The sequence below is a fragment of the Citrus sinensis genome, chromosome 9 (assembly GCF_022201045.2).
Source record: "Citrus sinensis cultivar Valencia sweet orange chromosome 9, DVS_A1.0, whole genome shotgun sequence".
NCBI classification, from domain to species: domain Eukaryota; kingdom Viridiplantae; phylum Streptophyta; class Magnoliopsida; order Sapindales; family Rutaceae; genus Citrus; species Citrus sinensis.
In genome coordinates, this window is record NC_068564.1 from 27,589,615 (window position 1) to 27,615,094 (window position 25,480).

Sequence of the window (25,480 nt, forward strand, 5' to 3'; positions counted from 1 at the left end):
AGAAGGCTTGTGATGCGCAGTTAATGCACTCGTACTACGTTCTGCATAATAACTTCTGTACAAAACTTAATTAAAAGAGTTATTAACAACTAAATTTGGATTCCACAAGCAATAATTAATTAACCAAAGGGATAAATTAACCTTATATACTGAAAATTAGTTAAGATCTCAATAAAAAAACGAATCAGAAAAAGATCAAAACCGCGGTCTCAAATGAAAATGCCATTTAGTGGGTCAAATGTGATGATAAATCTTTTTCTGCCCCGTAAAGCCTGTTATTCAACTTTTCCCATTTCACACTTCGAATTTTTTTTTTTTTTTTTGCCTTTATCAACTTATCAACGTCTATATAATCAAACCCTCCTTTGCTAAACTCCCATATAGCAAGCAGCAAATAGCCAAAAAAAAAAAAAAACTCTGAAGCGCGAGCTCAATAAAATGGCCTCCAATGTTTTCTTGAAATTTTTCTTGTTCTTTATTCTTGCAGTCTTCTACTTGAGCTTCAATTCTTCCGAGGCTCAAATGGTTCCCGCCGTGTTCGTGTTCGGAGACTCATTAGTTGATGTTGGCAACAACAACTATCTTCCGATTTCGATAGCCAAAGCAGATTTTCCTCACAACGGAATCGATTTTCCGACGAAGAAACCCACCGGAAGGTTCAGTAACGGAAAGAATGCTGCTGATTTTATTGGTAAAGTTATATTATACTTTTAATTAATTTATGTGGCCAGAAAAAAGTTTAAAGGTTTTTTTCAAGCTGGCTTGCTATCATATATTTTGTTGGTTGCATAACTAGTAGTAATGCATTAAATCACCTTTCATGGGCCTCTATTCTCTAGCTATCTAGTTTAATTATCATGCATCATAATTGTCGTTTCCTGTATATTTGTCTCCAAAATTTCATTTTCTATATATACGAGCATCAATATCTATCAATATGCGTGACATCTCCTGAAAGATATATGTAATTTGAATGATTAAAAATAGTCTTGCATCAAATTATCACCAAGTGGGTGTGGCTAATATTTCGAATATATATTCCTATCACATAGTGGATATATGGCTGGATGCTGATGGGTGACTGGCATCTGAAACAATTAATCAAAAAGATAGTTATCGAAAATATGATGCTCATGTGCATACTTCAAAATATCATTCATAAGATTCCCAATTTTATATATACCTTTATCTTTATGCCTCAATTGCATGCTCTATTAATTAATTTAAAGTTTTTACACCATATACTCTTTTACTACTAAAACGTGTATCCCACGCTAGCTCTTCTTTTTATAGTATTTAACCTATCTAGTAAAACGCTACTTAAAAAAAGCTAATAATTTTTAAAGCATTTAATTATTATCATCATGTCCATGCACATATATATTGTTGGCATCAGGTTACATCTAAACCTTCCATATTAACATAACAAGCTCTTTTGAAAATAATTGGATCACACCCAGTGCCAGATCCAACATAATTTTTTTAGTGAGGGGGCTTAAACTGAAAGGGATAGAACATTGAGAGAAAATATGTAAAAAAGATAAACAAATGAAAAATAGTGGGCGCTTTAAACAAATTTGATTCTGATATTTTACATGATAAAAATTGGAAATTAATACGAAATATAGGGATATTATTTTTTTTTTCGTACCATATATGTAACAGGTATGCTCAAACAAGTGTGATATTGTTTATAAGAGTCTATAATGGAGTTGCAAATGTATATATTATAACATAAGGTTTAACATTGTGTTGATGCGTGTTTTAATAAACCTTTTTTTTTTCTTTTTATGTCAGCCGAGAAAGTGGGATTACCATCTTCACCACCATATCTTGCCGTCAAGTCAAACAAGAACAAGGCATCATTTCTAACTGGCGTTAGCTTTGCCTCTGGAGGTGCTGGAATCTTCAATAGCTCTGATCAATCTCTTGTAAGTCAAACCATTAATAACAATGATAATAACCCTTTAAATCATTTCATTATGTTTCAAAATTGACCTATTCGAAATTGTCCACCACTTGTGGTCCAGACAAGACAACTCAGTTAGGCCCCAATATTTAATGCTGATTCAAAAGATAAAAGTCCAATAATAAAATAGGCCTCACAGTCAACATAACAAACTGGTAACAATAGTATGGTGAGGGCTTTAGGCCCAAAACTTAATTTGGAGGGGCGTAAAATCAAAAAAGAAGGTCGTATGCGGTGAGCGTGGATCGAACACGCGACCTTCAGATCTTCAGTCTGACGCTCTCCCAACTGAGCTATCCCCGCAAGCTGAAAGTCTCTGATGCTGTGTTATATTTTATCAGGCTCAATCAATTACTTTGACAAAACAAGTGGACTACTATGGTACTGTGCATAAAGATTTGGTGCAACAGATGGGACCCTCTGCTGCACAGGAACACTTGTCTAAATCTCTCTTTGCCATTGTGGTTGGAAGCAATGATATCTTTGACTATTCTGGAAAGTCTGATCTTCGGAAGAAGAGCACGCCGGAGCAGTTCGTCAATCTCATGGCTGCTACCCTCAAAGGACAGCTTAAGGTAACTAATTGGCAGTGATATCATCTTAATGACCTTACCATATGTTACCATGCTATATGCCTATACATTACATTTTTCATATTCTGAGGGTTTTTCTCAACCCTTTTTTGCAGAGATTATATGGTTATGGTGCACGTAAATTTGTGTGTGTTGGGCTGGGGGTAATTGGATGTATTCCAGCACAAAGGATCAAGAGTCAAACAGAAGAATGCAATGAAGAGGCAAGTCACTGGTCTGTTATGTACAACGAAGCACTGAAGTCAATGTTGCAGGAACTCAAATCTGAACTCAATGGCATGACTTACACATACTTCGACACTTACAGCGTCATGCAAAGCATCATCCAGAACCCAACTCCACAGGGTAAACTATTCTAGATTATAAGAAAATATGTTTTTTTTTTTCCCTAAAGCACTTTCTATACTGACACAGTCTCAAGACTCGAAATGGGTTTTATTTGTTTGTAATGAGCAAAATTTTCATTGTCATTTCAGGTTTTACCGAGGTTAAATCAGCTTGTTGTGGGCTTGGTAGACTGAAGGCCAAGGTCCCATGCATCCCCATATCATCTGTCTGCTCCAACAGAAGTAATCATGTCTTCTGGGATTTGTACCATCCAACTCAGGCAACTGCTCGCATTTTTGTGGATACTATTTTTGATGGTCCATCACAGTACACTTTTCCGATCAATTTGAGGAACCTAATAGCTGCTTAAGCTCAGTAATGTAAACAGAAGACATTTGAAAAGAAAATGATCGTGTTGTTCCTGCAAAATGCCAATCCCAAATCAAAATGAATATAAAATTATTCAGAGAAAAGATTACAAAATCAGAAGATTGCAAATGCAAAGATATAACAATGCTGTATACCAGAGAAGTTGTGAAGACAAAAACGATTAACTTAACAGACTACATAGGTTTTATGTTGTCATTATCACAGAAAGCAAACAGTCAAATATGTGTTGTACTAGAACAACTTCTTCAAATTAAGGTGCAATTTTCGTATTTCAGAATTTTCAGATTGGACTATTGAACAAAATGTCGCACAGAGTATCCTTTAGAGGTCCGTTAAGAGTGTATAATGAAGTCATTCAACTAAGCATTGAAAAAAAGGACAATATAGGCATGATTTTACAGACAAGAGTAGAGATGCTAGAGAATGAAGTGGAACAGATTCTTAAACTAGATTTCATCTTTAGATAAAATATATTAAAAGGCAAATGATACCTTCTGCTGTTACAATTTTGAAGGGAGCAAATCTTGAAAGAAGAGTCTGAGATCACCCTTAAGGACATCAAATGCCAACATCTTCTCAACTGCATTCTGCAATTAATTCAAAAAATGACAAATTATATATATATATGAGAATAAAGAGAGCGGAAGTTCCGCTGTATTGCTTTTCCAGATCAAGGTTCTGAAGATAAAACCTTGTATTGCTGATCTTGAGCTGATATATTCTCATGGCTCCAGCGCTCAACATGCTTATTATTTTGAGCAGCCTCCAAAACATATGCCGCTCTCTTAATCACTTCTGCGGGCACACCTACATGAATAAGGTTATTTCTGTTAAAAAACTTAAGGACAGTTTGGTCCTGAGCAAAAAAACATGTATCCGAACATCAAAATTTTCCAAATAGTAAAGGTCTTAGATCACTGAAACAGAGAAGCAATTGTGTTTCTGGACCTTTGTTAACAATAGGGGCTGCTAATTAAAAGAAAGTCATAGATGTAAGGTCATTTACAGCATCTGTAGCCTGGGTACGGTATTTGGGTTCATTAACACTGAGTCAGATTTGTTGCTTGTTAATCATGCACACAAATCTAGACAAGAGAGACCAAATGAAACAGACGGATTCACCCAAAAAGTACTCTTGCAGCGCAATAAACATAGAAATAGACAAAAAAGATGATAGCTGATAGATCCACAATTCAGAAGTACTTCTGCATGCATTGCTGCATAGCCAGTGACCAGAAGAGATTTAAGACAGTTTCCTTCAATGTCTTTTAGATTATCTCAAATGTACCTGCGAGCAGAGCGCAATGCAGTCCTGTGGGATATAAACTTACAAATGTGAGTTCAAGTAAATTCCAACATAGAACCCAACCTGCACAAATATTACCACACTCACCGTAGCTAAGGAGGGCATGCCCAGGAACTAACCTGCAAAGAACAAAATATATGCATTATGGCTCCATTCCTTTGTTTACGGTACCTAAAGTGATGCCTAAGGCTAGAACACACAATGGAATGGTTTGAGCCAAGAATTGTAAATTCTACAATTCATACTATGGAAGCGAAGGAACAAATGGCAACATGAAATGCTTGAAGACATTCAGAAACCACAGTTAGATATTCGCTGTAAATATCAGATATGGAATTTTTTTTTTTGGATTATCAACCCATGCCAACCAGTGTTCAAAAAATATATATATATATACCGATATAGAAATACGATGTCTTCAACATCTGTGGAGTTGTTTTCAGGCCTTAGTACACTCATGGTGTAGAATTTGAGCCTCTGCGACTGAAAATAATCATAAAATTTTTGTCATCTCAATTTTAGAACTGTGAAATGACAATAACTTAGGCAGAAACCTTGCAAGGCATACCTTTGGTAAGCAACCTTCATTTAGTAACTCAGTCAAGTGAGTACACACCAGCACCTGCAAACCAATTCAGCTTCATCCATCAAAAGTCACCCATAATGTCAATTTTTGCAGGAAGGAAGAAGTCAAACCTTCGGGGGTACATCACACGTGACAAAATAATTTATGGTTCCACCAAGAAGGCCAATGCCATCTGAGATGAACATAGAGGAGATTAATGCAAAGAATCATATCTGCCATATTGCAAGAGCAATGTACAAGAAATTTCAAATCAAATGCAAGACTAACCTTCTGTAAGGGTACCTTTACCAAATTCATCCAACAGACATAAAGACTGTGAAGTTGCCTGCCTGTACAATTTATCAACAGTGACTGATAGGAATGAGTTCCAAAAGATTCATGAATTAAAGAAGCTTCCATCTCCATAAAAATTATTATATATTCCAGAGTAAGCACTTGAGTTACTTGCACTTTCTACTGTTGATTTAGCAGCTAAAACAAGTTCCATTAAAAGCATGAACAGAGTCCATATAACAAGGATCATAAGATGCAGATGACGTAAATGACTCATAATGTAGAATGAAATTCTCCTAACTATCCTCTTCTGGAATACCTCAGCATCATCCCTACTTGATGTAGGTCAATCATAAATGATGATTGCTCTGCAGTCATATGCTTGCTACCCATTGCACAGAATATCCTATTAGAATAGAATTATGGTTGTGTGAGTATCCTATTAGAAAAGAACTATGGTTGTGTGAAATATGATGGTAATCTCCAAGAAAGATGTCAGCACCTATCAGTCAATCCAACAGTGGCAGCATCAGCAGGTACAAAACTTCCTATGTGGCTAAGGAATACGATCAAAGCTACCTGTTAAGGAAAGAGAAAACTCTTTCAGAAAACATACACATATGAGGACTACACTAACAAAAATCGTTCATATATATGCATAGGCATTAAAATGCAAGATGGTTTATTCAAGCAGGTGTTTCTATCTGAAACACAGAATAATAAGCCAATGAATGAATGCTCTTTGTACATAGGCGGCAGTAAAAATTATATTTAGGAACCTGCTTTATGTAGATACTTTTTCCTGAATAATTAGGACCCGTAATGATATTAATCCTTCCTGAAAAAAATGGGAGCTTGAATTAAATGCAAATAATGGGCATGACAGAACAAGAATGGCTTTTTTTACCAATATGCTGCAACTGAATTCATATTTCAGTTACCATCATTATCAATCCTTGTATCATTGGGAATGAACGTATCTACGGTCATTTCTTGCAAAACATGCCTGCAAATTAGTATAGGCTGCCGGTTATTCTCTCATTGTTGAATCTTAAATTTTTTGCATGGCAAGATTTGAAACTAAGACTACTCAAACCCACCCCAGCCCTTTCCCTTACAGCTTGAATAAAAGCCAAATAGCTTTTGAAGTAATTCTGGCAATAAAATGCATTGAAAATAAACTAGTCAATTCTCACCTTCCATTTTGTATATCAAGCAATGGCTCTAAAGTCAAAATGGGTCTCATGTAATTGTTTTGATGGGCAACTAGTGCCAGCGACAAAAAGCTAAATATCAATACGGACATAAAATAGTCAGAAATCATTATCCTTGGAAGAGTGGGAAAGACAAAATTACAAAAAATCATTAGAAGAATGAGGAACAGAAGAGGGGCTGGGGGGGGGAGAAAGATAGAGAAAGCTAGAATACAATTGGTTTTACCAATCAAGTTCTGCTGCAAAATTCACAGCCTTAAGTAGATGATCTGAGAATAGACATATATGTGACACCAAGTCTCTAGTAATTGCCCGCTCCATATCTGTAGTCATGAAGAATGACAGACATTGATAAGGATTATATTCACTATAAATTTGACATGGCTAGGTCATATCCTTTTTATTGCGCTACCAAATTTGGTATAAACTGTACTCTTCCGAACACTTCTCGCATACCAGACATTCTAGTTTCAAACAATAGACAAAATCCAAACATGAAAAATACATTAGAGATGAAAATTCTACAATACTTACCCAGAATTTTATGATAAATGTCTCCAAGAAGATTGTCCAATTCTCGTGTTTTTGGGGTATGATAAAACAATCTTTTTGTCTCCCCATCCATATCGGAGAACTATATTTGACAGTATATTATGTTAAGCTCTTGCACAAACGCAGTCATCATAGAAATAATCCATTTAAACACAATACAAGCATCAACTTACAGCAAACTCAAAACCTTGAAGTTGCTCTAGAGTGGTGTCATCGAGTTTTTCTTCAAAAATACACATCAAGTATCCTGCAACAGGAAAGTGAAGCAAAATAAATAGAAAGAAAATGGGAACAAAATAAATTGAAGTTACTCTATACAGATATTATATGTAAATATGTGTCAAGAAAAAGAATTTCTTCAACTCCATTTAGCCAAAGAAATATATCAACCACTACATGACCAATGTGTCTTGCCGCAGAAATTAAGATTCTCATGAATGTTAAGTTGCATATATATTGGCAGTAATGACAAACCTATTTGATGTATGTAAACGATACAAGGAACAAACATTTCTTTACACAAATGAGGAAGTTGTACAAGCTCCAAGGATGCCACCTGAAAGGAATTGCTAAAATCAAAACATAACTAGATGCAGATTTAGATTAGATCCACAGGGATCCATTCAGCAAGTACCTCTTCCAAAAACTCTGGCAGTTCCTCATATATTTGCCTTAGCTCATCCAACTAAATGACAATCAAAGAAATGTCATTAACAGTATGCAACCAAAATTTCAGGCTTTAGCCAAGACTAAAGAAAAATGAATGCCGGATTTTCTAGAAGTTAATGAAAGAACAATACAAGATGGAACAAAATTAATGACTAAACTAGATTTGAACATCAAATATTCATAGAAGAGGGAGAAATAGTCACTGTCAATGTCTAACCTCATCACAGAAACCCTCCTTCACTAATGTCCCATACCCTTTCTCTTTGCTTCTATTAACATCAATAATGCCAATCACCTACATAATGCTTTGTCAATCTTAAGAATATAATCTATAAAACAAATGAAATTACAAAAGTTAACTATGTTAAATGAAAGAATTTTTTTTTTCCCTTGGCAAACGTTGATGACATGAGTTAATTATTTAAATGGAAAAGAAATGATGTAGAATATTGGAAAATTTGAAAAAATTCTTAACTTCAGGCTACAATTTAACTTTTATTTAAGATAGAGAGAAACAAAAGGGCTCCAGAGAAGGAGGCAGTATATATTTTCACACCATATCAGGAAATTAATGGTTGATACGGAGCCTTGCATTAATTTGCAAATAGGATATGTAATTTCCAAAACGATGAAAACTTGAAAATGTAGAGAAAAATTATAGCCAGGTAAGCGTATAAGCCAATTGAAGTTTTTAAGAAGTAATTAATAGTGACAAATTAAGAAGAAGGATACATGGATATACCAATTCATAGACATATGCGAGCTCTGTTGTAATGCATGAAGCAGCCTGCACACATTGAACAACTGTGAACCAAAACTTCTACATTGAAGTACATCAAGAAATCTGTAGAATAAATAATAAAATATGACTCAGTGAAAACTATCATTTAGGATATTGTCTAATACCTTCTCGACAATGTCAAAATTTAAGAGCCTCAATTGCTCTCGAAGACTTTCTGAAATGCCCACTTCAAATATCTTGTTCACATGCAATAGTGAACAAATGCTCTACAAGTGTAATAATAGAACTGTTATACTCTGTTCCTCACCCAAATTTTCTTCTTGCTTCATCTGTAACTCATTTGCTGATGTACAATTAAATGGCAAAATGATTCTACCACAGCAATGGAATAATTAATCTCTATCTTTCTAAACTTTTATCATTTGGAAGAAGGAAATATTACAAGGGTTTCTTCTGTTCAAATATTTAGGTAGACAAAAAAGTAAGAAAAAAAAAATAGTCATAATTTTACAATATGTTTGATCCTTGAATTTTAGGAACAGTAGCTATTGCAGAAACCATTCATTTATGTTGATATGTCCTGGAAATCCGTCATGTATAGCATATGCATATCGTTGGTAATAAAGGATTTAAGTTAATACTTACACAGCATCCTTAGCATTCAGCTGGCCAGATGAGTGACCAAACAAATATCTATTATGAGAAAGGAATAAGCATGAATTACAAGTGGATACAAGCTTACCTTCAAAAAAGCTGTCCAATCACTAGCAGTATAGATGAAGCTTGGGGAATTGAATTTCTATATAAACAAATTATTTGATTTTCAAAAATCAGAATAACATGAATGGTGCAATAAAGACATGGCAACAATCAAACGTCATTTTACTCCATGGGACATAGAGAGAGTAATTAATATGATTATTAATCCCAACTGAATATTGGACTAGCACTTTCCATAACAGCAATACACAAGATAGATTCCAATTCCACAAATGAATCTCCACTGCTATTTATATGCACTTGGCCCCAAGAGTATAAAACTAAGAATGTAGGGAAAAAAATCAGCAATGACCAATGAGTACCCACACTTTGTTTGGGTATAAACCGGTTTTAGTTCCAACAACTGATTAACTCCTGCATTAACTATCGCTATAAAAATATGGAAATTTTGATTTTGGAAGGAAAATGCTGCATAATGTCCAAGGACAGAAGGAAACATGACATACAGGATTTATGGTACCTTGAGTATATGGGGAATGTCCTTCACATACTTCAACGTTTCATGTAAAGAAGCCATCAATTCTTCAGAACATAGAAAGAATGATATCTTAACCTCGTTAAATACTAAACTTTAGTAATATCATAATAAGAATATAAAGTTCGAAAATTTGGAAAGTTAATTTAAAATATGATATGTTTAATGTATAATCATTTCATCAGTTATGGAATTAGTGTATGATTCCTTAAGGACTCCAGGTCTTTTTCCAAATCATCTGAAACCCATCCCCACATCCTAGTGGCATCAGACCACAAATGAGTTTCATGCCAGACAAAGCAAAAGAAGTCTTTCTTGCTTTTGTTTAGATAAAAACAAAGTTAAATAGTCTGTGTGATTAAAGTTTAAGGATACAGCATTGAGACGACTGTTCAAATTTTCAAGATCCAGTATAGGCCTCAGGAACCAGTTTCTGGAATGTGGAAACAATTTATCAGAATGGGATTACAGGAAATGCTGGAAGCAGAATAATCACAAAATTTTGCAACTTTAATTACCTCAAAAGACGTCTGCCCATTGGTGTCACACACTGAACAAAAGACAAATAAATTTGTTCAATATGCAAAGAGATACATCAAAACAGAAAATAAGGTAGCTTTTACAACCTTATTCATCATTCCAAACACGGAGAACCTGCACATTGAGAAATCAGTAGATGTTTTGGAAGCAAGTAACAGTTTCAGAATTGTAAAGAATTTACCCTTCTTTTGCTCTACCAATTCCCATATGGCTTGGATGCTTGTCTGTTTGGAAAATCTGCAATGCTTCATGAGCTGTCGCATCAAGTTTAAGAAACTTGTTTCTGTTTGCAGTTGTTAAGGATACACGGAGTTCCAGAGTCTGAACCGATACATTTGAAACTCGAAAACCCAATTTGGTTAAATATTGAAAGGATACAATGAAACCTCTATCACAGAATCAATTGTAATTGATGCGTTCCCACTCTCCTTTTGTTCTAGGGTATCTACGATCCTTTCATTCTCTAACACAGCGAGAAGGCCACCACTTGCACGGACTTGGACCTCACTTCCCATGTCCATCATAGAATTCAGCTACAGTAGATCAAAGAGATAAGATGCAAGACATCATTATGATTTTGCAGAATTCAGTTCTAGGTTTGCTAACACCACGAAACAAAAGAAGGGAAAAATGAAACACAATAATCATATTATTGAACAAATTCATAAACCCAGTAAAATGAACCTCAATTGGTTTCAAACAGAGTGGCAAATTAAAAGGAAAAATCAAATATTCTTTTAGAAATTTTATTACTGAAAACAAGCATCAAATTTTCTTTCAGAAATTTCATTACTGAAAACAAGCAAAGGATTTAATCCTGCAACAACATGACAAATTGAACTTGTTGCTGTCATGTGAATATGAAATTCTATGGTTTTTGCAAAAATCTGTAAACCCAAAGGCAATAACATATACTAAGAACAGAATAGGTAGACATAATGACTGGACCATGGTTAAGCAGCTTGAGTGACCTCTCCCAAACTGCTGAAGAATGTTTATCTCAAACAGGCATAAGCTATAAATTACTATAACAGAGGTGAAATTTATGGTTTTGAGACTTACATAGCAAATTCTCTCCTTGATACTTAACCCATCATCCATGCCTGTGACTCGAAGGTATATCAATCTATAATCCAAAGAAGAGAAAAAGAAGGGGCAGGGAAAAAAAATAATCATCAACAAGAGAAGCATCATATCCTATATTTTGACTTAAGAATGTTATAGGAAAAATGATACATTTAGTGTCCTCAACCATCTCACCACAGTATCAACTCACTAATAAAAATAAAGAATATCAAGAGTTTTGAACATCCTTACAAAAGCTATAATTAGTCAAGCTCCAGAGCTTTTTTTCAACTCCAAATCACATGAAACAAAAGTTTTATTATATATTTTATTGTCCCTTTAATACCTGTGCCAAGCTTGTTCATAGCTGAATATTGAACTTTTAACAAGCTTCACAGTGGGGGCCTCGGTAGTCCCATCTGCATCAAGATGAAGAGTAGGAAGGACACACAAGTAGATAATTCATAAGTCATAACTAATGATAGCATACCACTTCGTTTCAAAGCAGACAAAAAGGATTCTTCACTTTTAGTGCTTGTGTAAATTATCTGCGGCTGAGCTTGATACTTTACTGAATCAGTTGTGCAGCCAAAAAGAAAATAATAAGATAGCTAAATACACATAATAAAGGAAATAATTGAGTTAGTGTTTCATAGGAAATCTGAGTTACTAAAATAGAGACATTAAACCCATACCTATATCAATGAGGGGAAAATCTGAGTTACTATCTTCCCAAACTTCCAGCACATGAAGCTGGCGTATACTGGAATCATAATAAGAAACTCCAACTCTGGATAGGAAGTTTAAAGAATTTATTCATGTCAGTCTCTTCAATACAAAGCACAGACTTGGTCCATACACAAGAGTAACACCTTATGACACATTTACTTCTGCAACCATCATACCAATCCCTGCATTTTTTAGTCAATGCCAATTTCATTTTTCACTTTTCTTTTTCACAACCAGAATCTTGCTCTCTCAAATCTACAAAAGTTCATGCCTTGCTACTCTCAATGCATTGGTATTTGTGAACATAAAAAGTATTGTTTATGACGAGCTATAGAACACTAGTCTTCAAACACTTTACAGCCAAATTCTTATAATAGAAACTTTTTGTTTCTCTTTTGAGATGTACCAAGGATTTTGTAAGCATAATCGGCAAAAAATTGTAAAGTCAGACAACACTCACCGATGACCATGTAGAATGCACGCCATATAGACCTGCATTCGGGAGCAAATAAATAGATAAACTACACAAGATGGTACTGAGCAATATATATTCAGGATATATATCTACCTTAAAACTATAATTACAATTTTCGAACAGTTACACCTTTATCCACTACCATAAGGCTCTGTCCAATATAAACTTTGCAAATTGACAGATGTTAAAATTTTCTTGTACTTGGTGTTTGAACTCTTAGGTTGAGCTCAATCTGGGGCACAGTTCAGGGGAAAATTCTATTGGCCAAATTTAAACAATCAATTTTTATGTTATTATACGTTAGTGATTTAGTGGGTTTAGCTGATTTGTTTCTTATTATTTTAATGCTATCATTAGTTGGCTTAATAGTAAAATTACAATATTATCTAATATATTAACTTTATATACTAATTGTGCAGAGGTTAATATGAACATTTTACACTAACTTTTCATATTTTATTTATAAACCCTAAAAATTTTTAAAATTCTGCAGGGGTCATGGCACCCTCTAGTCTTATATGGCCTCCGCCCCTGAGCTCAACACTAGAGCGCATGCCATCTTTATAGCTACTGAGATCTACCATATATTTCTATGATTTTGCTATATTGAGTGACTAATGTAATGGCTTTACTGCTTTAGCTTGAGTTTGCCAATGTTTTTTGAGGTTAATTCAATAGCTCTTTTGTACTAGTTACTCAAAAGGCTGCAATTTTTGGCAGCACAGAATTCATCTACACAATTGAAATTGACTGGACTTGGATGCCGTTTTCATAAACAAATATATGAGAAAGAATATAAAATGTCATCATCTCTAATTTCATGCCACAAGAAATGGAAGCTTCACAAACATTTTCAACTATACAACCTAAAGCATGAATAGACATGTACATCGGGTTCAAATAAACAAAAAGCTCTACAATTTTCTTATTTAGCCTTTGTGATTAGCTGGAACGCATCATTCAGCCCTATGTATCGATAAAATTTTCATGCTCTCTTTGGTTGGTGAGAAATTAAAAAAAAAAAAAATGCTCTGAGACAACCTAGGAGAAACAAAAACTGGATTCAAAAGAAAAAAAAAACTGTCGTCTTGCCACGTTTTCTCGGAATCCAAACAGAGGACAAGAAAATGTCGGCATTAGAAAATCAGCTGAAAAATTGAGCCTAATTTACTGTATTCAACTTATTTGAGAGGTGGTTTTGAAATTCTAAAACTGAAAAAACTCAATCGATTCAAGATTTTATTTTCTTTCGCTTTCCTACGTTTTCTCGCGAACCAAGAAAGTTGCGAAGATGAAAGAAGAGGTGGAGAAAAGTAGACCTGAGATACGGCTTCAGTCTCGTCCATTTCCTCGTCCATCATCGTCTACTGTACTCGAATGCGTGTAAAGAGTGTGAGTGATTTTGGCGCGATTTGCAAGTGAGAGAATTTGAATCACATCGTCTCGTTTTATACATATGCCGTCAATAGTTCCGATTCAAATGTTGGATACACGTGGCATTTACTCATTGACTCTCCCGTTTTTAAGAACTTTTTAGAAAAAAAAAAAACAGAAAAATTTCTCCGTGGCCTGCAGCGAGTAACAGTGAAGTCCATTTATGCAAATTTCAGTGACAAAAACTTGTTGTAAAGTCATTTTTAATTTAAATTTTCTGTCGCTGTTGTATTAAAAAAAAAATTGACACTTTCACTCTCAAATTATGAGTACTGAAAATTCAGTAGAAAGAAATTAAATATGTTAATAATAATGATGATAAAATACTGAGAATTCCTAGCTACTAAGCTAACTAGGTAGTAAGGAGATGGCAACATCACTTATAATCATTTACTGTTCACTCATTAGGAATTATAATAAGAATAAATGATGTACTTATTTACTTAAAGGGAAATTTATATAATTAACCTAAAAACTTTTGAATTTTTTAAAATTAACCCTCTAACTTTTTTCTATCACAATTAGCCAACAATAAATTTTTTGGACACGTTTACCCTTGCCACTGCACTCATCAATACTGTCAACCAACAAAATTCTAAAAAACTGGCAATTTTTGATCAAGCAAGTAAATCAATGGCAAAGGCAATGGCGAGTCGACATGATGATGGCAATGGCTACTTCCGACAAGGATAACGGTGGCGCCTTTAACTTTGAGTTAATTCGGTAAGTTTATGTAATTCTTGAATGGGTTTATTGTTTTAATATTAATTGTAGATGATTATAGGTTAAATCTTATTCAACGTTAGTTTCTTAACACTAGGATTGAATTGGAAATGAAAATTGACAAAATGTTCTTGAAAATGTGGTACTACTAGTGTTTGTTGAAATGCCTCAAAGAATATATTTTGTTGTTTAGGCTTAATTTTGCTATTATTTTACTTGAATGAATATCCAAGAATGTTGGCAACTGGTATTATGGCTTGAATGTAGGGAATGGTATAGTGCTTTGTGTGTTTATGTGCAAAAGGTGTTTGTCACGCCAAACATTGGTGCGACAGGCACTTATCGCACAAAACATAGCTTATGTGTTTTATGCCACAGGCATCTGTCGCACATAAACACAGTAAGTGTTTTTTTTTAATGTTATTAACCAATTTTGTTGTGTTTTTGTTACAAATAGAACGGAAGATGATGACACTTTTGGTTTGTTTAAGATATGGCTCATGGATGACTTTAGAGTTAATGGAATATGGAAAAAGATAGCAAAATTTGGATCAACTCAGGGTATAGGCCAATGGTGTTTTGGAAAAATGATGAGCCTATTATAGACGCCGAGGATGATGGATGTGGTGCTGTTACAATCCTTGTTTTCAATAATTTAAAGATCCTCACAATCAAAGATGTCGTGGAGATGTTAAAAATTACACAAGCAGCCTAGTTTCAGTTAGAGGAGGAAGTCAGCTTTGACATAAGAGATTGCAAGTTGGCAAAGCAAATTGGATGTAGAAAATTTATAATTAAGTATGTTGTCGATTGTATTTGTGGCATGTTTATTGCGTTCAAATTGTTTCAGCAGGGAATAATTATTTGATTAAATATTGTTGCTTTTCATGGTAATGCATGTGGTCTTATGTGCCATAAGCACTAATAATTTAATCACTTTATGTTCAAGTTTTTTTTGTTTTTATGGGGAAGTTAATTATTATATTGGAGTGTTGTTCGATGTTGTTTATGTGGGATTGAGTAGCGTGGGGTAACGATGGAGATTGATCTTGGTATAAAGTCTCATTAAGCTAGAGTTGTGAGAAATTACTTGCATGTTTGGAAGCCAAGGATCCATGAGACACTAATGTTAATTTCAGATGAAAAATATGGAAGCCATGGATCGACACTATAGCTCGAGACTTGCTATTGAGAATTTCAATTGAAACTAGTGTATTATTTATAATTTGTATCTGATTTTATTGTTGCGAAAGAAGTATTCATTAAATACACCAGGAAGCAATAACAATTTTTACAATATCATCTTAAGAGATTGGCGAATAAAACCTATCATTCATAATCTGCTTCAAATATTTCATCATGAGCTGGAGATTGAACGCCTACACCATTGCAGTGGTCTTTGATGTATCTTGGAAAATTTCTTGTGGTTATAGTGGTAGCCCAAATTTCCTGTATCCAAACCTGAGTACTTAAAAGGAATTAGCAAAGTCATTATAACTTGCATCACCATTGCCAAAATATGCTTGCTGCTTAGTTTTTTTTTTAATTTTAATTCACTTTTTTTAAAATAATAATGAAATATACGGACACAAATATTAACATAGTCAAAAAAAAAAATTGCGTTACACATAAACACAACTTCTGTAATTTTGGGCACCTGTCGCACAAAATATAACCCCAAAATAAAAGCTGAGCTTAAGTGCGACATGTGTCAGTCACACCAAATACAAGTGCGACAAGCGCCAGTCGCACTAAACACGACCACAAAACAGAAGTTTTGTTTACGTGCGACAGGCAAATGCAAGTGCGACAGAAGCTGTGTTAAGAGCGATAGGTCTATCGCACACAAACAACCACAACACTGCACATAAACACCCTCTACACAATATCATTGCTCACATTCAACCCCAGTACCGTTGCTGGTTGCCCACACTCTTAGATATTCATTCAAGTAAAATAAAGCAAAATTAAACCTAAACAACAAAATATATTCTTTGAGGCATTTCAACATACACTAGTAGTGCCATATTTAACAATTTCAAGAACATTTTGTCAATTTTCATTTCCAATTCAATCCTAGTGTTAAGAAACTAACGTTGAATAAGATTTAACCTATAATCATCTACAATTAATACTAAAACAATAAACCCATTCAAGAATTACATAAACTCACCGAATTAACTCAAAGTTAAAGGCGCCACCGTTATCCTTGTCGGAAGTAGCCATTACCATCATCATGTCGACTCGCCATTACCTTTGCCATTAATTTACTTGCTTGATCGAAAATTGCCAGCTTTTAAGATTTTTGTTCGTTGACAGTATTGATGAGTTAAGTGGCAAGGGTAAACGTGTCCAAAAAACTTGTTTTTGGCTAATTGTGATAGAAAAAAGTTAGAGGGTTAATTTCAAAAAATTCAAAAGTTTTTAGGTTAATTACGCAAATTTCCCTTACTTAAATGAGGGGTAAAATAAGAATTAAATTAGTGGGTCTCATATAAAATTAAAAATGATTGTTAGAGTTTGCATTCTCATAAGGAGGTGCGAATGACAATCTCATTTATTGAAGTAACCATATTATCCTAACTCAAATTTTAAAACTCTCATTTTTGTCCTTTTATTTTTATTATTATTATTAAAATTTAATTGATAAAAATAATAGTACTTAACAATTATAATAATGTTACTATTACAATAATAATAATAATAATAAATATGATAATGATGATTATTATTATTATTATTACTACTACTACTACTACTATCATCATCATCATCCCAATTTCATATACAACAAGTGTGAAAAAAAAAATGAAATGTGTGGATTTCAAGTCCATAGTATTATGTTGCAATGGTGTATTTCGATGGCTGAAGTTTATTACCTTGTTATTTTATTACAATCTTAATCATAGTTTTAATTGGCAGTAATAGTTGTAGTTATAAATGGAATTAATAATATAATTACTATTTAAATTGGATAACCCATCAATCGGATGGTAGATAAATAGTTTTATGAATTATAAAGTTCGTCATCTACAGATAAGTGATCCACAGTAATTGAGACTGAAATCATAATTAAGATGTTATGATCACTTGCATTTTTTTTTTTTTGACAATTACAATTTTAATGATTATTATTACACGTAACCGTTAAAAAATAAACGACCGCTTACAAAAACAACACTGAATCATTTGGAATACCAAACATTGGATGATGCATCATTCGATCATGAATCTAGGGGATGACATGTCGTACAATTTCCTAAGGGCGCACCGGCATGTCGTTTCCCCTCAAATGGTTTGAGGCAAACATAAGCGCTGCCTACTATTTTTGCATGTCGGTTGCAAGAACAACTTAGACGACTCGTCATTCAGACTATCTGCTTCCTCACAAAAAGTTGTTTCTTTTCAAATCAATAAACACCGGATCACCTAATACTAGTGTGCCGATCTAAATATTTATTGTTGTTGTTGTTGTTGTTGTTGTTGTTATTGTCACTATAAGTATCGTTTTTACTACGATTGTTGCTGTTGTTATTCTTATTCTTTTAATTTTTATCATTATCATTAAAATTATGTAACCAATCTATTAGATGGTAGATGAGTAGTTTTAACATGTAATAGATGGGTGAATACAATAGTAGGAACTAAAATTGAAACTCAAATGTTATGATCACTTGTATTTCAGTTTTTTTTTTCAATTACGATTGTGATGATTATTATTCCACGTAACCGTTAAAAACAAACAATCCCTTGCTTTTACTTCAATTGTTTGGAATTCAATGTTTCGAATGATGCCCCATTCCTTAAGAAACCAACCATACATTATGTCTCACCACTTCTTAATGTAATGACAAGTTGTTGGTCATTAAAACACAAACGACGATGCGTAAATAGTAGCGTTGGCGCGTACTATTAACGTAGGTCAACGTGACTTCTGTTGTGCAAATTTTAATGTACTCGCAAGCGCACGAATCTATTGTAGTATAGACTAATGGTGACGAGTGTCGATCCCACGAGGAGGTGGATTTTAATTGTATATAGAATTAATTTTGTAAATGAGTGGTTGGATTTTTTGGTGGAAATGATTTGGAATATGCTAAAACTTAAATTAAAATGGCGATAATAAATTCTGAAATTGGAATTGAAATGACGAGAATAAATTGAAGAGAAAATCTATTAAATTGACGTACTTGGGTATCTGGATCCGTATCAACATGCATCATGGGCTAAATAATCCGTATTAATGCCAATTAAATCATGAGGGGGGAATCCACACCTCATGAACCACGCTCTAATCAATATGGTGCTAAGGGCTTATCGTGCCAAATAATAATAACCTTATACTAGAGAGCCGGTGTAACCAAGGCGGTATCTAGACAAGATTAGTATTATTTGTCGACGAGAAGTCAAAACATCCACAAAAATTAGAGGGGAAGAGAAAGTAAATTTACCAAATTAAGCCCATGACACATGTTGAGACTTCACCTTCAACCCAAGCTTGAAAGAAAATTAGTCACTCATAATTGAACTAGGGGCAAAATGGAAATTTATTAAAATACGAAGAAAATACAAGATGGAGAAGGAATTACAGAAAATGGATCCCAAAAATGGATTTAGAGATATCAAATTAGGGGGGGAGGCCCCCTTTTTATAGATACATGGAGTAAATCATGGCCATCGGATTAAAAACAGTTTGGACGCTCAGGATTGCGCCACGTCATCAGTCAACAGTCCACGGTTTGACCACGCGGATGAACAGTAACACGGTTTGACCCGACTTTGAACAGTAACGCGGTTTGGTTGAAAATAATCCTGTATGATGCATGCACCGTACGCGAGATTTTTCGTCCACTAATATGCTGCCACGTCACCATCAACAGTACATAAGAATTTTAGTCCAACAGGATCGTGACACCTCATCAGTCAATGCCACATCATCGGTCAATGCCACGTCATCATCCGTCTATGTGAACAGTGTCGTGAACAGTAACGTAGACAGTACCGTACGCGTGAATAGTACCGTACATGTGAATAGTGCCATTTTTCCTTTTATGCTCCTCCTAAGGTTTTTGACCGTCCTGAGTTCAAAAGTGATGTCCGTTTTGCCGTCTGATTTCTCCTTTATTGTGAAATGACTATAATGCCCCTAAAATACATAAAATACTTAATTAAAATAAAACACATGTAATTAAATCACAAGAAGGTTAAATACATAAAAGTAAGGGTTGTTAGTAAGACTTGAAATGTAAAATGACGGTTTTCTCCTTTATAAATATGCATTTTCTAACACTCAACACACCCCCCAACCAGCTTATTGCTAGTCCCTAGCAAATAAAGCGAAAACAAAATTCAAATTCAAAATATATATATATTTTTTTAATAGAAACACTCGTATTTATTCCATCAGATTAATGATAGCAATCAAATAAAAGTATAAGCATTATCTCCAGTCTAAAGCAACATCACACCCACATCAACCATCCACATGAATTAGCCCAGTAGACTTTGTTTTAGCTACTCTCAAGAATGACATGTCAAACCCCAAAATCTCACTGGAAGTAGTGACACTCTCACAAATAAATTAATCCCAATAAAAATAGTCACTCCAATGAATGGTAATTGAGAGAGAAAATAATAAAGAAGTGATATCACATGCTCTCACCAAGATGAAATAAATATGCCCTCAGCTTAGAAATAATACGATCTCAAGTCAAATAAAATGTTAGTCAGCCCACTTTATTTATCTTTTTTTTTTTTTTTTTTTTTAATTATGCATCACTACATCTTTTTAGCCCATATAACTAGCTTCTACTTCGGACTATAGTTCCCTAAAATCAAGAAGGACTTTTATTAGGACGTAACGTAGGCTAGGGACATGGTTAACAAAGAAGGGAAATAAGGAAAACAAAGTGTATGTTTGAGAAAAATGCAGAGAATTATTATTATTATTATTTTTTTTTTTTTTTGGAAGTTGCAAGGTGGATTTCACCTATTTTTATTCTTTTGAAACAACAACTTTTGTTTTTGTTTTTGTTTTTGTTTTTTTTTTTTTTTGCTTTTATTTGGCATAACTTCACTGAACAAAATAATTATTTACATTTTCTCAAACATAAATAGGTGATGGAACTTATAAGACATCGGGTAATACTCCAAATCGGAGTGGGTCAAGATGATAAGTTGACAAAGAAAATGTTTTTTTTTTTTTAAAGGCTCAAAAGGGTTAACTATGGATATTTAATAAAAGGGATGGCTTGAAAGGCTCAAACGGATCAAAGATGGCCTCTCCATCGTCTTTTAGGGCTCTAAATAATCTTCCATATCTACTAGTTAGATGGGCCTCCAAATGTAGCAACACACTCTTTTTTCTTTTTCTTTTTTCTCTTTTTTTTATTTTACAATTTTTTTTTTTAAGGGTTAACTCAAAAGTAATTTAGAGATCGTGTATAAAATAATAAATTGCTAAGCTGTATAAAGAATGGGCAAAAGGGTTACTCTCCAAGAAAAATGATAGGCTCAAAAACTCACTTGGTACTTATTATGACATGTTCATTCCTTCAAGCAACTCATATATGTCTCCAACATCAACATGTAGAGTAGCAAACATAATGTAACATCACTTAAGACCAAAGATAATACAAATACTAAAATTTAAATTAATCATGTCACCCAATGTTAAAACAAATCAAAATTTTTTTTTTTTTAAACAACATTCTACCCCCCAACCTATTCTAAACATAAAAAAAAAAGAAAAATATGCATGCAGAAATGTGAAAATGATGTAGAAAAATTAATTTAGAAAAGTTACAAAAATGATAGAAAAGAAAATGATTTTTTTATTTTTTTTTAAAGAAGATGCGTTTCTAGAGGAACTACACTCCATATTCAGCCATCTTCGACTCAAAAGTTGGAAAATGCATTTTTATAGAGGATAAATTAAAAAGAAGAAAAATAAACATAAACACATAATAAAGAAAAAAGAAAATGTCTTAATTTTTTTTTAAGTTTTTTTTTTTAATTTTTTTTTAAACGATGAAGATGCGTTTCTAGAGTCACTACACTCCATATTCAGCCATCTTCAACACAAAAAGTTAGCAACAGTTAGTTTCTACAACAAAAAATTAGTAAAAACTTAACCAAAATTTCATAATTGTCGACTATTCCCTCCCCCCAACCAGAACGAAACATTGTCCTCAATGTTTGAAATGAAAGAAGTAGAGTTTAGAAGACATCACCTGGGTGGTGCAACACAGAAGAAAATATTTACAGGCGGAGAGTTAAATCTAATTTGTACTTCTTACTGCTACTACTGTTACCATCATTATTTGGGCGCTCCAACACAAAGGTCCAGGGGTCTGGCTCCGGTTTATACGCTTGTAACAGATCAAGTAGCTCATTAACAGTGTGAGCACAAATAAAGAGTTTTTTCACATTAGCGGGAATGAAATAGTTTTTTATTGCATGGTTAAGAAATGCGATAAAGCCATCATAAAAGTTATTGACATTTAACAAACCGATGGGTTTTTGGTGGATGTGCAGATGGGCCCAAGATGCTAGCGTGATAAGTGCCTCTAGTGTTGCAAGATCTCCTGGAAGGAAAATAAAAGCATCAGCATGATTAAGCATTTCAGTTATTCTTTCTTGCATACCTGAGACGACTAACTCTTCTCCAGTTGATGAGTCAGACGAACTGCCCAATGGTTTTAAGACTCTTGGGATGATGCCTAACACTTGACTTCCTCTGATAAAAGCTGCTTCGGAGACCATTTTTGATAACCCTCGGTTACCTCCTCCATACACCAAATGTAAATTTCTCGCTGCTATGCTTCGACCAAGATCTATGGCTGCCTCAACGAACTCTTTATGTTTGCCATATGTAAATCCAGAAAGCACACAAATGTTCTTGAATTGTCTATTGGGAGTAGCTGACATTGTGATACTTCTCAAAAACAATTTGTGAGTGCTTGACAAAAAAGAAATCACATTTAAGAGTCTTAGTGATAGTGGGTCATGGTTGTGTATGAGGTAATATGTCAGTGTCAAATAACGCGTAAAGCACGTGGCTCGCAAGTCAAAAAGAAAACAGTAAAAAGGAAAAAGCAAACAGTAATAAAATTATTAAAGACAATAATGCAAACAATAAGACAATAGTGAAATAAAATAACAATAAAGTAAAAGGATATTTACAGGTAGTTGCGACTGTGGCTCACATCTTCCTCTGGTTTTACGTCCAGAAACGGCTTGAACGCCCTCTATGGGTCGAGGATAGGCTTCCTATCCAGTTTTCTTATAAACTGGCAAACAGGGTCGTTTATAGTCAGATTCCCGAGACTATATCGTGCATGCTCTTTCTGGAATAATGGCCATAACTGGAGAATCGCTCCTTGCACATATCCACTGGGATGCGTTTCAAGAGACAAAAGGATATCATCCAATGACTCCTTATTCAAGCCATCCCTAATGAATTGAATCTTATCTTCCCTGTTATCAGACACCATTCCTAAAGAACATGGGTTTTTATTGCAACTCATTCTGGCACACTTATGACAAGCAACAGAAATTCTTCGAGCTCGTTGTTTTCTTGCATAATTTCCTTTACCACAACCAGGCATGTATGCAATAAATTTTAGAGGTAACTCACCTGCCGATCGTACTTTAGCCTCGATTAACCAACAGATGTCAGCAGGTATGTTATTCCTCATGAGTAATCGCATGCGTTCGGACCGAGCTTTATAGATCGTAAGGAGGGCATTCTGAGGAAGTGAAGGGAATCGCTTGTGAAGCTTCGCTAGAATCTCGTTTCTGTCCATACCTTCGCCTCAGAATATCAGTTATTATGGGAAACTGAAGTAACCGACTTGATTGTCACGGAGTACCGTTATCCGCCACTTCACCGGGGTAACAAACTAAAGCACATAAACAGAAAAACAAATTAAAACACACAAAGAAGATTAAAATCGTCCTCTTATTGAATTTACCTCAAGCTCCAACTGGATGTCGTAAACACTTCTCTCAATGTCTCTGAGTTGGCTTTCTAAACCCTCAACATAGGCTACTAATTCTGGTGGTTGTAGAGCCCAAATGCGTTGTGTTTTACAAAATTGAATCTGCCTTTTGAGATGAGTTTTGACACGTTGAAGTGGTTTAAGAATGTTCAGGAGGAACGGTCTAAGTATGAGACTCATGATTAACAATGATAAGAGAAAACTTAATGGTAAAATAAACACACTTATGCAAAAACAATTTCAATTAGCAAAAGAATAATAATAAAAAGAAAGAAAGAAAAATCAAATCAACGAAAAGAATAAAAATCAATTCAAATTTGGTGGGTCACTCAAATTTATTTCGGTGTCTTCTTCATGTGGTTGGTACTCTAGATATGGCTTTAATCTTTGACCATTAACTTTAAACGTGACACCGTTCTTTGGGTCTTTAATTTCAATTGCCCCATGTGGAAAAACAGTATGAACAATAAATGGGCCAGACCAACGAGAGCGTAACTTACCTGGGAATAGGTGCAAGCGAGAATTGAATAAAAGCACTTTCTGACCTGGAGTGAACGATTTTCTCATAACGTGCTTGTCATGGAAGACTTTCATTCGTTGCTTGTAAATCTTGGCATTTTCGTATGCATCATTGCGAATTTCTTCAAGTTCTGCCAGTTGTAATCTTCTTTCTGAGTTGGCTTGCTGCATGTCAAAATTGAATTTCTTGATGGCCCAATACGCACGATGCTCGAGTTCCACAGGTAGGTGGCAAGCTTTTCCATACACTAGCCTGTAGGGTGACATCCCAATCGGGGTCTTGAAAGCCGTTCTATATGCCCATAAGGCATCATCAAGTCTTAATGACCAATCTTTTCTGTCCGGCCTCACCGTCTTTTCTAATATGTGCTTTATTTCTCGATTGGAGATCTCAACTTGGCCACTGGTTTGCGGATGATACGGGGTCGCCACTTTGTGTGTGATTGAATACTTTGTCAAAAGTGCTTTGAATGCTTTGTTACAAAAGTGGGCACCACCATCACTGATTATTGCTCGAGGGAATCCAAAGCGTGAAACAATGTTGCTCTTCAAAAATGCTATCACCACCTTGTGATCATTGGTCCTACATGGAATTGCTTCTACCCATTTTGATACGTAGTCAACAGCAACCAATATGTATTGATGGCCAAAAGACGGGGGAAAGGGTCCCATGAAGTCGATACCCCATACATCAAAAATCTCAACCACTAAAATTGGATTTAGTGGCATCATGTTCCTTCGTGTAATGCTTCCCATTCGTTGACACCTATCACATGAAGAACAGAAAGTGTAAGCGTCTCGAAATATAGATGGCCAATAGAAACCACATTGTAAAACTTTAGTCGCTGTTTTCTTAGCACTGAAATGGCCTCCACAAGCTTGTTCATGGCAGAATGAAAGGATATTCTGAATTTCACTTTCTGGGACACATCGTCTAACAATTTGGTCTGCACAATACTTGAACAAATATGGGTCATCCCAAAAGAAATTCTTTATTTCCGCAAAGAATTTGATCTTGTCTTGCTTGGTCCAATGCTCTGGAAGTTTACCTGTAACAAGATAATTAACTATATCAGCATACCAAGGTAATACTTCCACATTCATTAATTGTTCATCT

The 25,480-nt window shown here is 34.5% G+C and overlaps 2 protein-coding genes, 1 long non-coding RNA gene and 1 other non-coding gene across 5 annotated transcripts; 2 read left to right on the forward strand and 2 right to left on the reverse strand.

Annotated features, from left to right (window-relative positions):
• The first annotated feature begins 342 nt into the window (after nt 1-342).
• On the forward strand, nt 343-3,560 carry LOC102623632 (GDSL esterase/lipase At5g55050). The gene is made up of 5 exons (XM_052434443.1): nt 343-691; nt 1,798-1,931; nt 2,311-2,544; nt 2,658-2,907; nt 3,039-3,560. The coding sequence occupies exons 1-5, from the start codon at nt 439-441 to the stop codon at nt 3,257-3,259; spliced, it is 1,092 nt and encodes a 363-aa protein (XP_052290403.1). The 5' UTR covers nt 343-438; the 3' UTR covers nt 3,260-3,560.
• TRNAF-GAA (transfer RNA phenylalanine (anticodon GAA)) lies at nt 2,200-2,272 on the reverse strand. The gene has a single exon. It is a non-coding gene; the product is annotated as a tRNA-Phe (tRNA).
• Nucleotides 3,165-14,181, reverse strand: LOC102623332 (DNA mismatch repair protein MSH5). Of its 2 annotated transcripts, XM_006474980.3 has the most exons (35): nt 14,005-14,180; nt 12,671-12,702; nt 12,177-12,271; nt 11,972-12,052; nt 11,828-11,900; nt 11,479-11,542; nt 10,795-10,949; nt 10,598-10,699; nt 10,503-10,530; nt 10,395-10,426; nt 10,252-10,309; nt 9,862-9,948; nt 9,364-9,420; nt 8,786-8,887; nt 8,622-8,666; nt 8,097-8,174; nt 7,845-7,895; nt 7,685-7,766; nt 7,384-7,457; nt 7,193-7,292; nt 6,885-6,981; nt 6,641-6,730; nt 6,386-6,450; nt 6,224-6,282; nt 5,947-6,023; nt 5,764-5,850; nt 5,439-5,500; nt 5,282-5,343; nt 5,154-5,207; nt 4,983-5,068; nt 4,673-4,704; nt 4,568-4,591; nt 3,971-4,086; nt 3,771-3,866; nt 3,165-3,310 (listed from the first exon to the last, which is right to left on the reverse strand). In XM_006474980.3, the coding sequence occupies exons 1-34, from the start codon at nt 14,044-14,046 to the stop codon at nt 3,780-3,782; spliced, it is 2,436 nt and encodes an 811-aa protein (XP_006475043.1). In that variant the 5' UTR covers nt 14,047-14,180; the 3' UTR covers nt 3,165-3,310; nt 3,771-3,779. The 2 variants fall into 2 exon arrangements, with proteins under 2 accessions (XP_006475043.1, XP_052290402.1); XM_052434442.1 differs by having other exon boundaries at nt 4,568-4,704; nt 14,005-14,181.
• A 169-nt stretch (nt 14,182-14,350) lies between these two features.
• LOC112497993 (uncharacterized) lies at nt 14,351-15,778 on the forward strand. The gene is made up of 2 exons (XR_003065078.2): nt 14,351-14,842; nt 15,300-15,778. It is a non-coding gene; the product is annotated as an uncharacterized LOC112497993 (long non-coding RNA).
• The last annotated feature ends 9,702 nt before the right edge of the window (nt 15,779-25,480 follow it).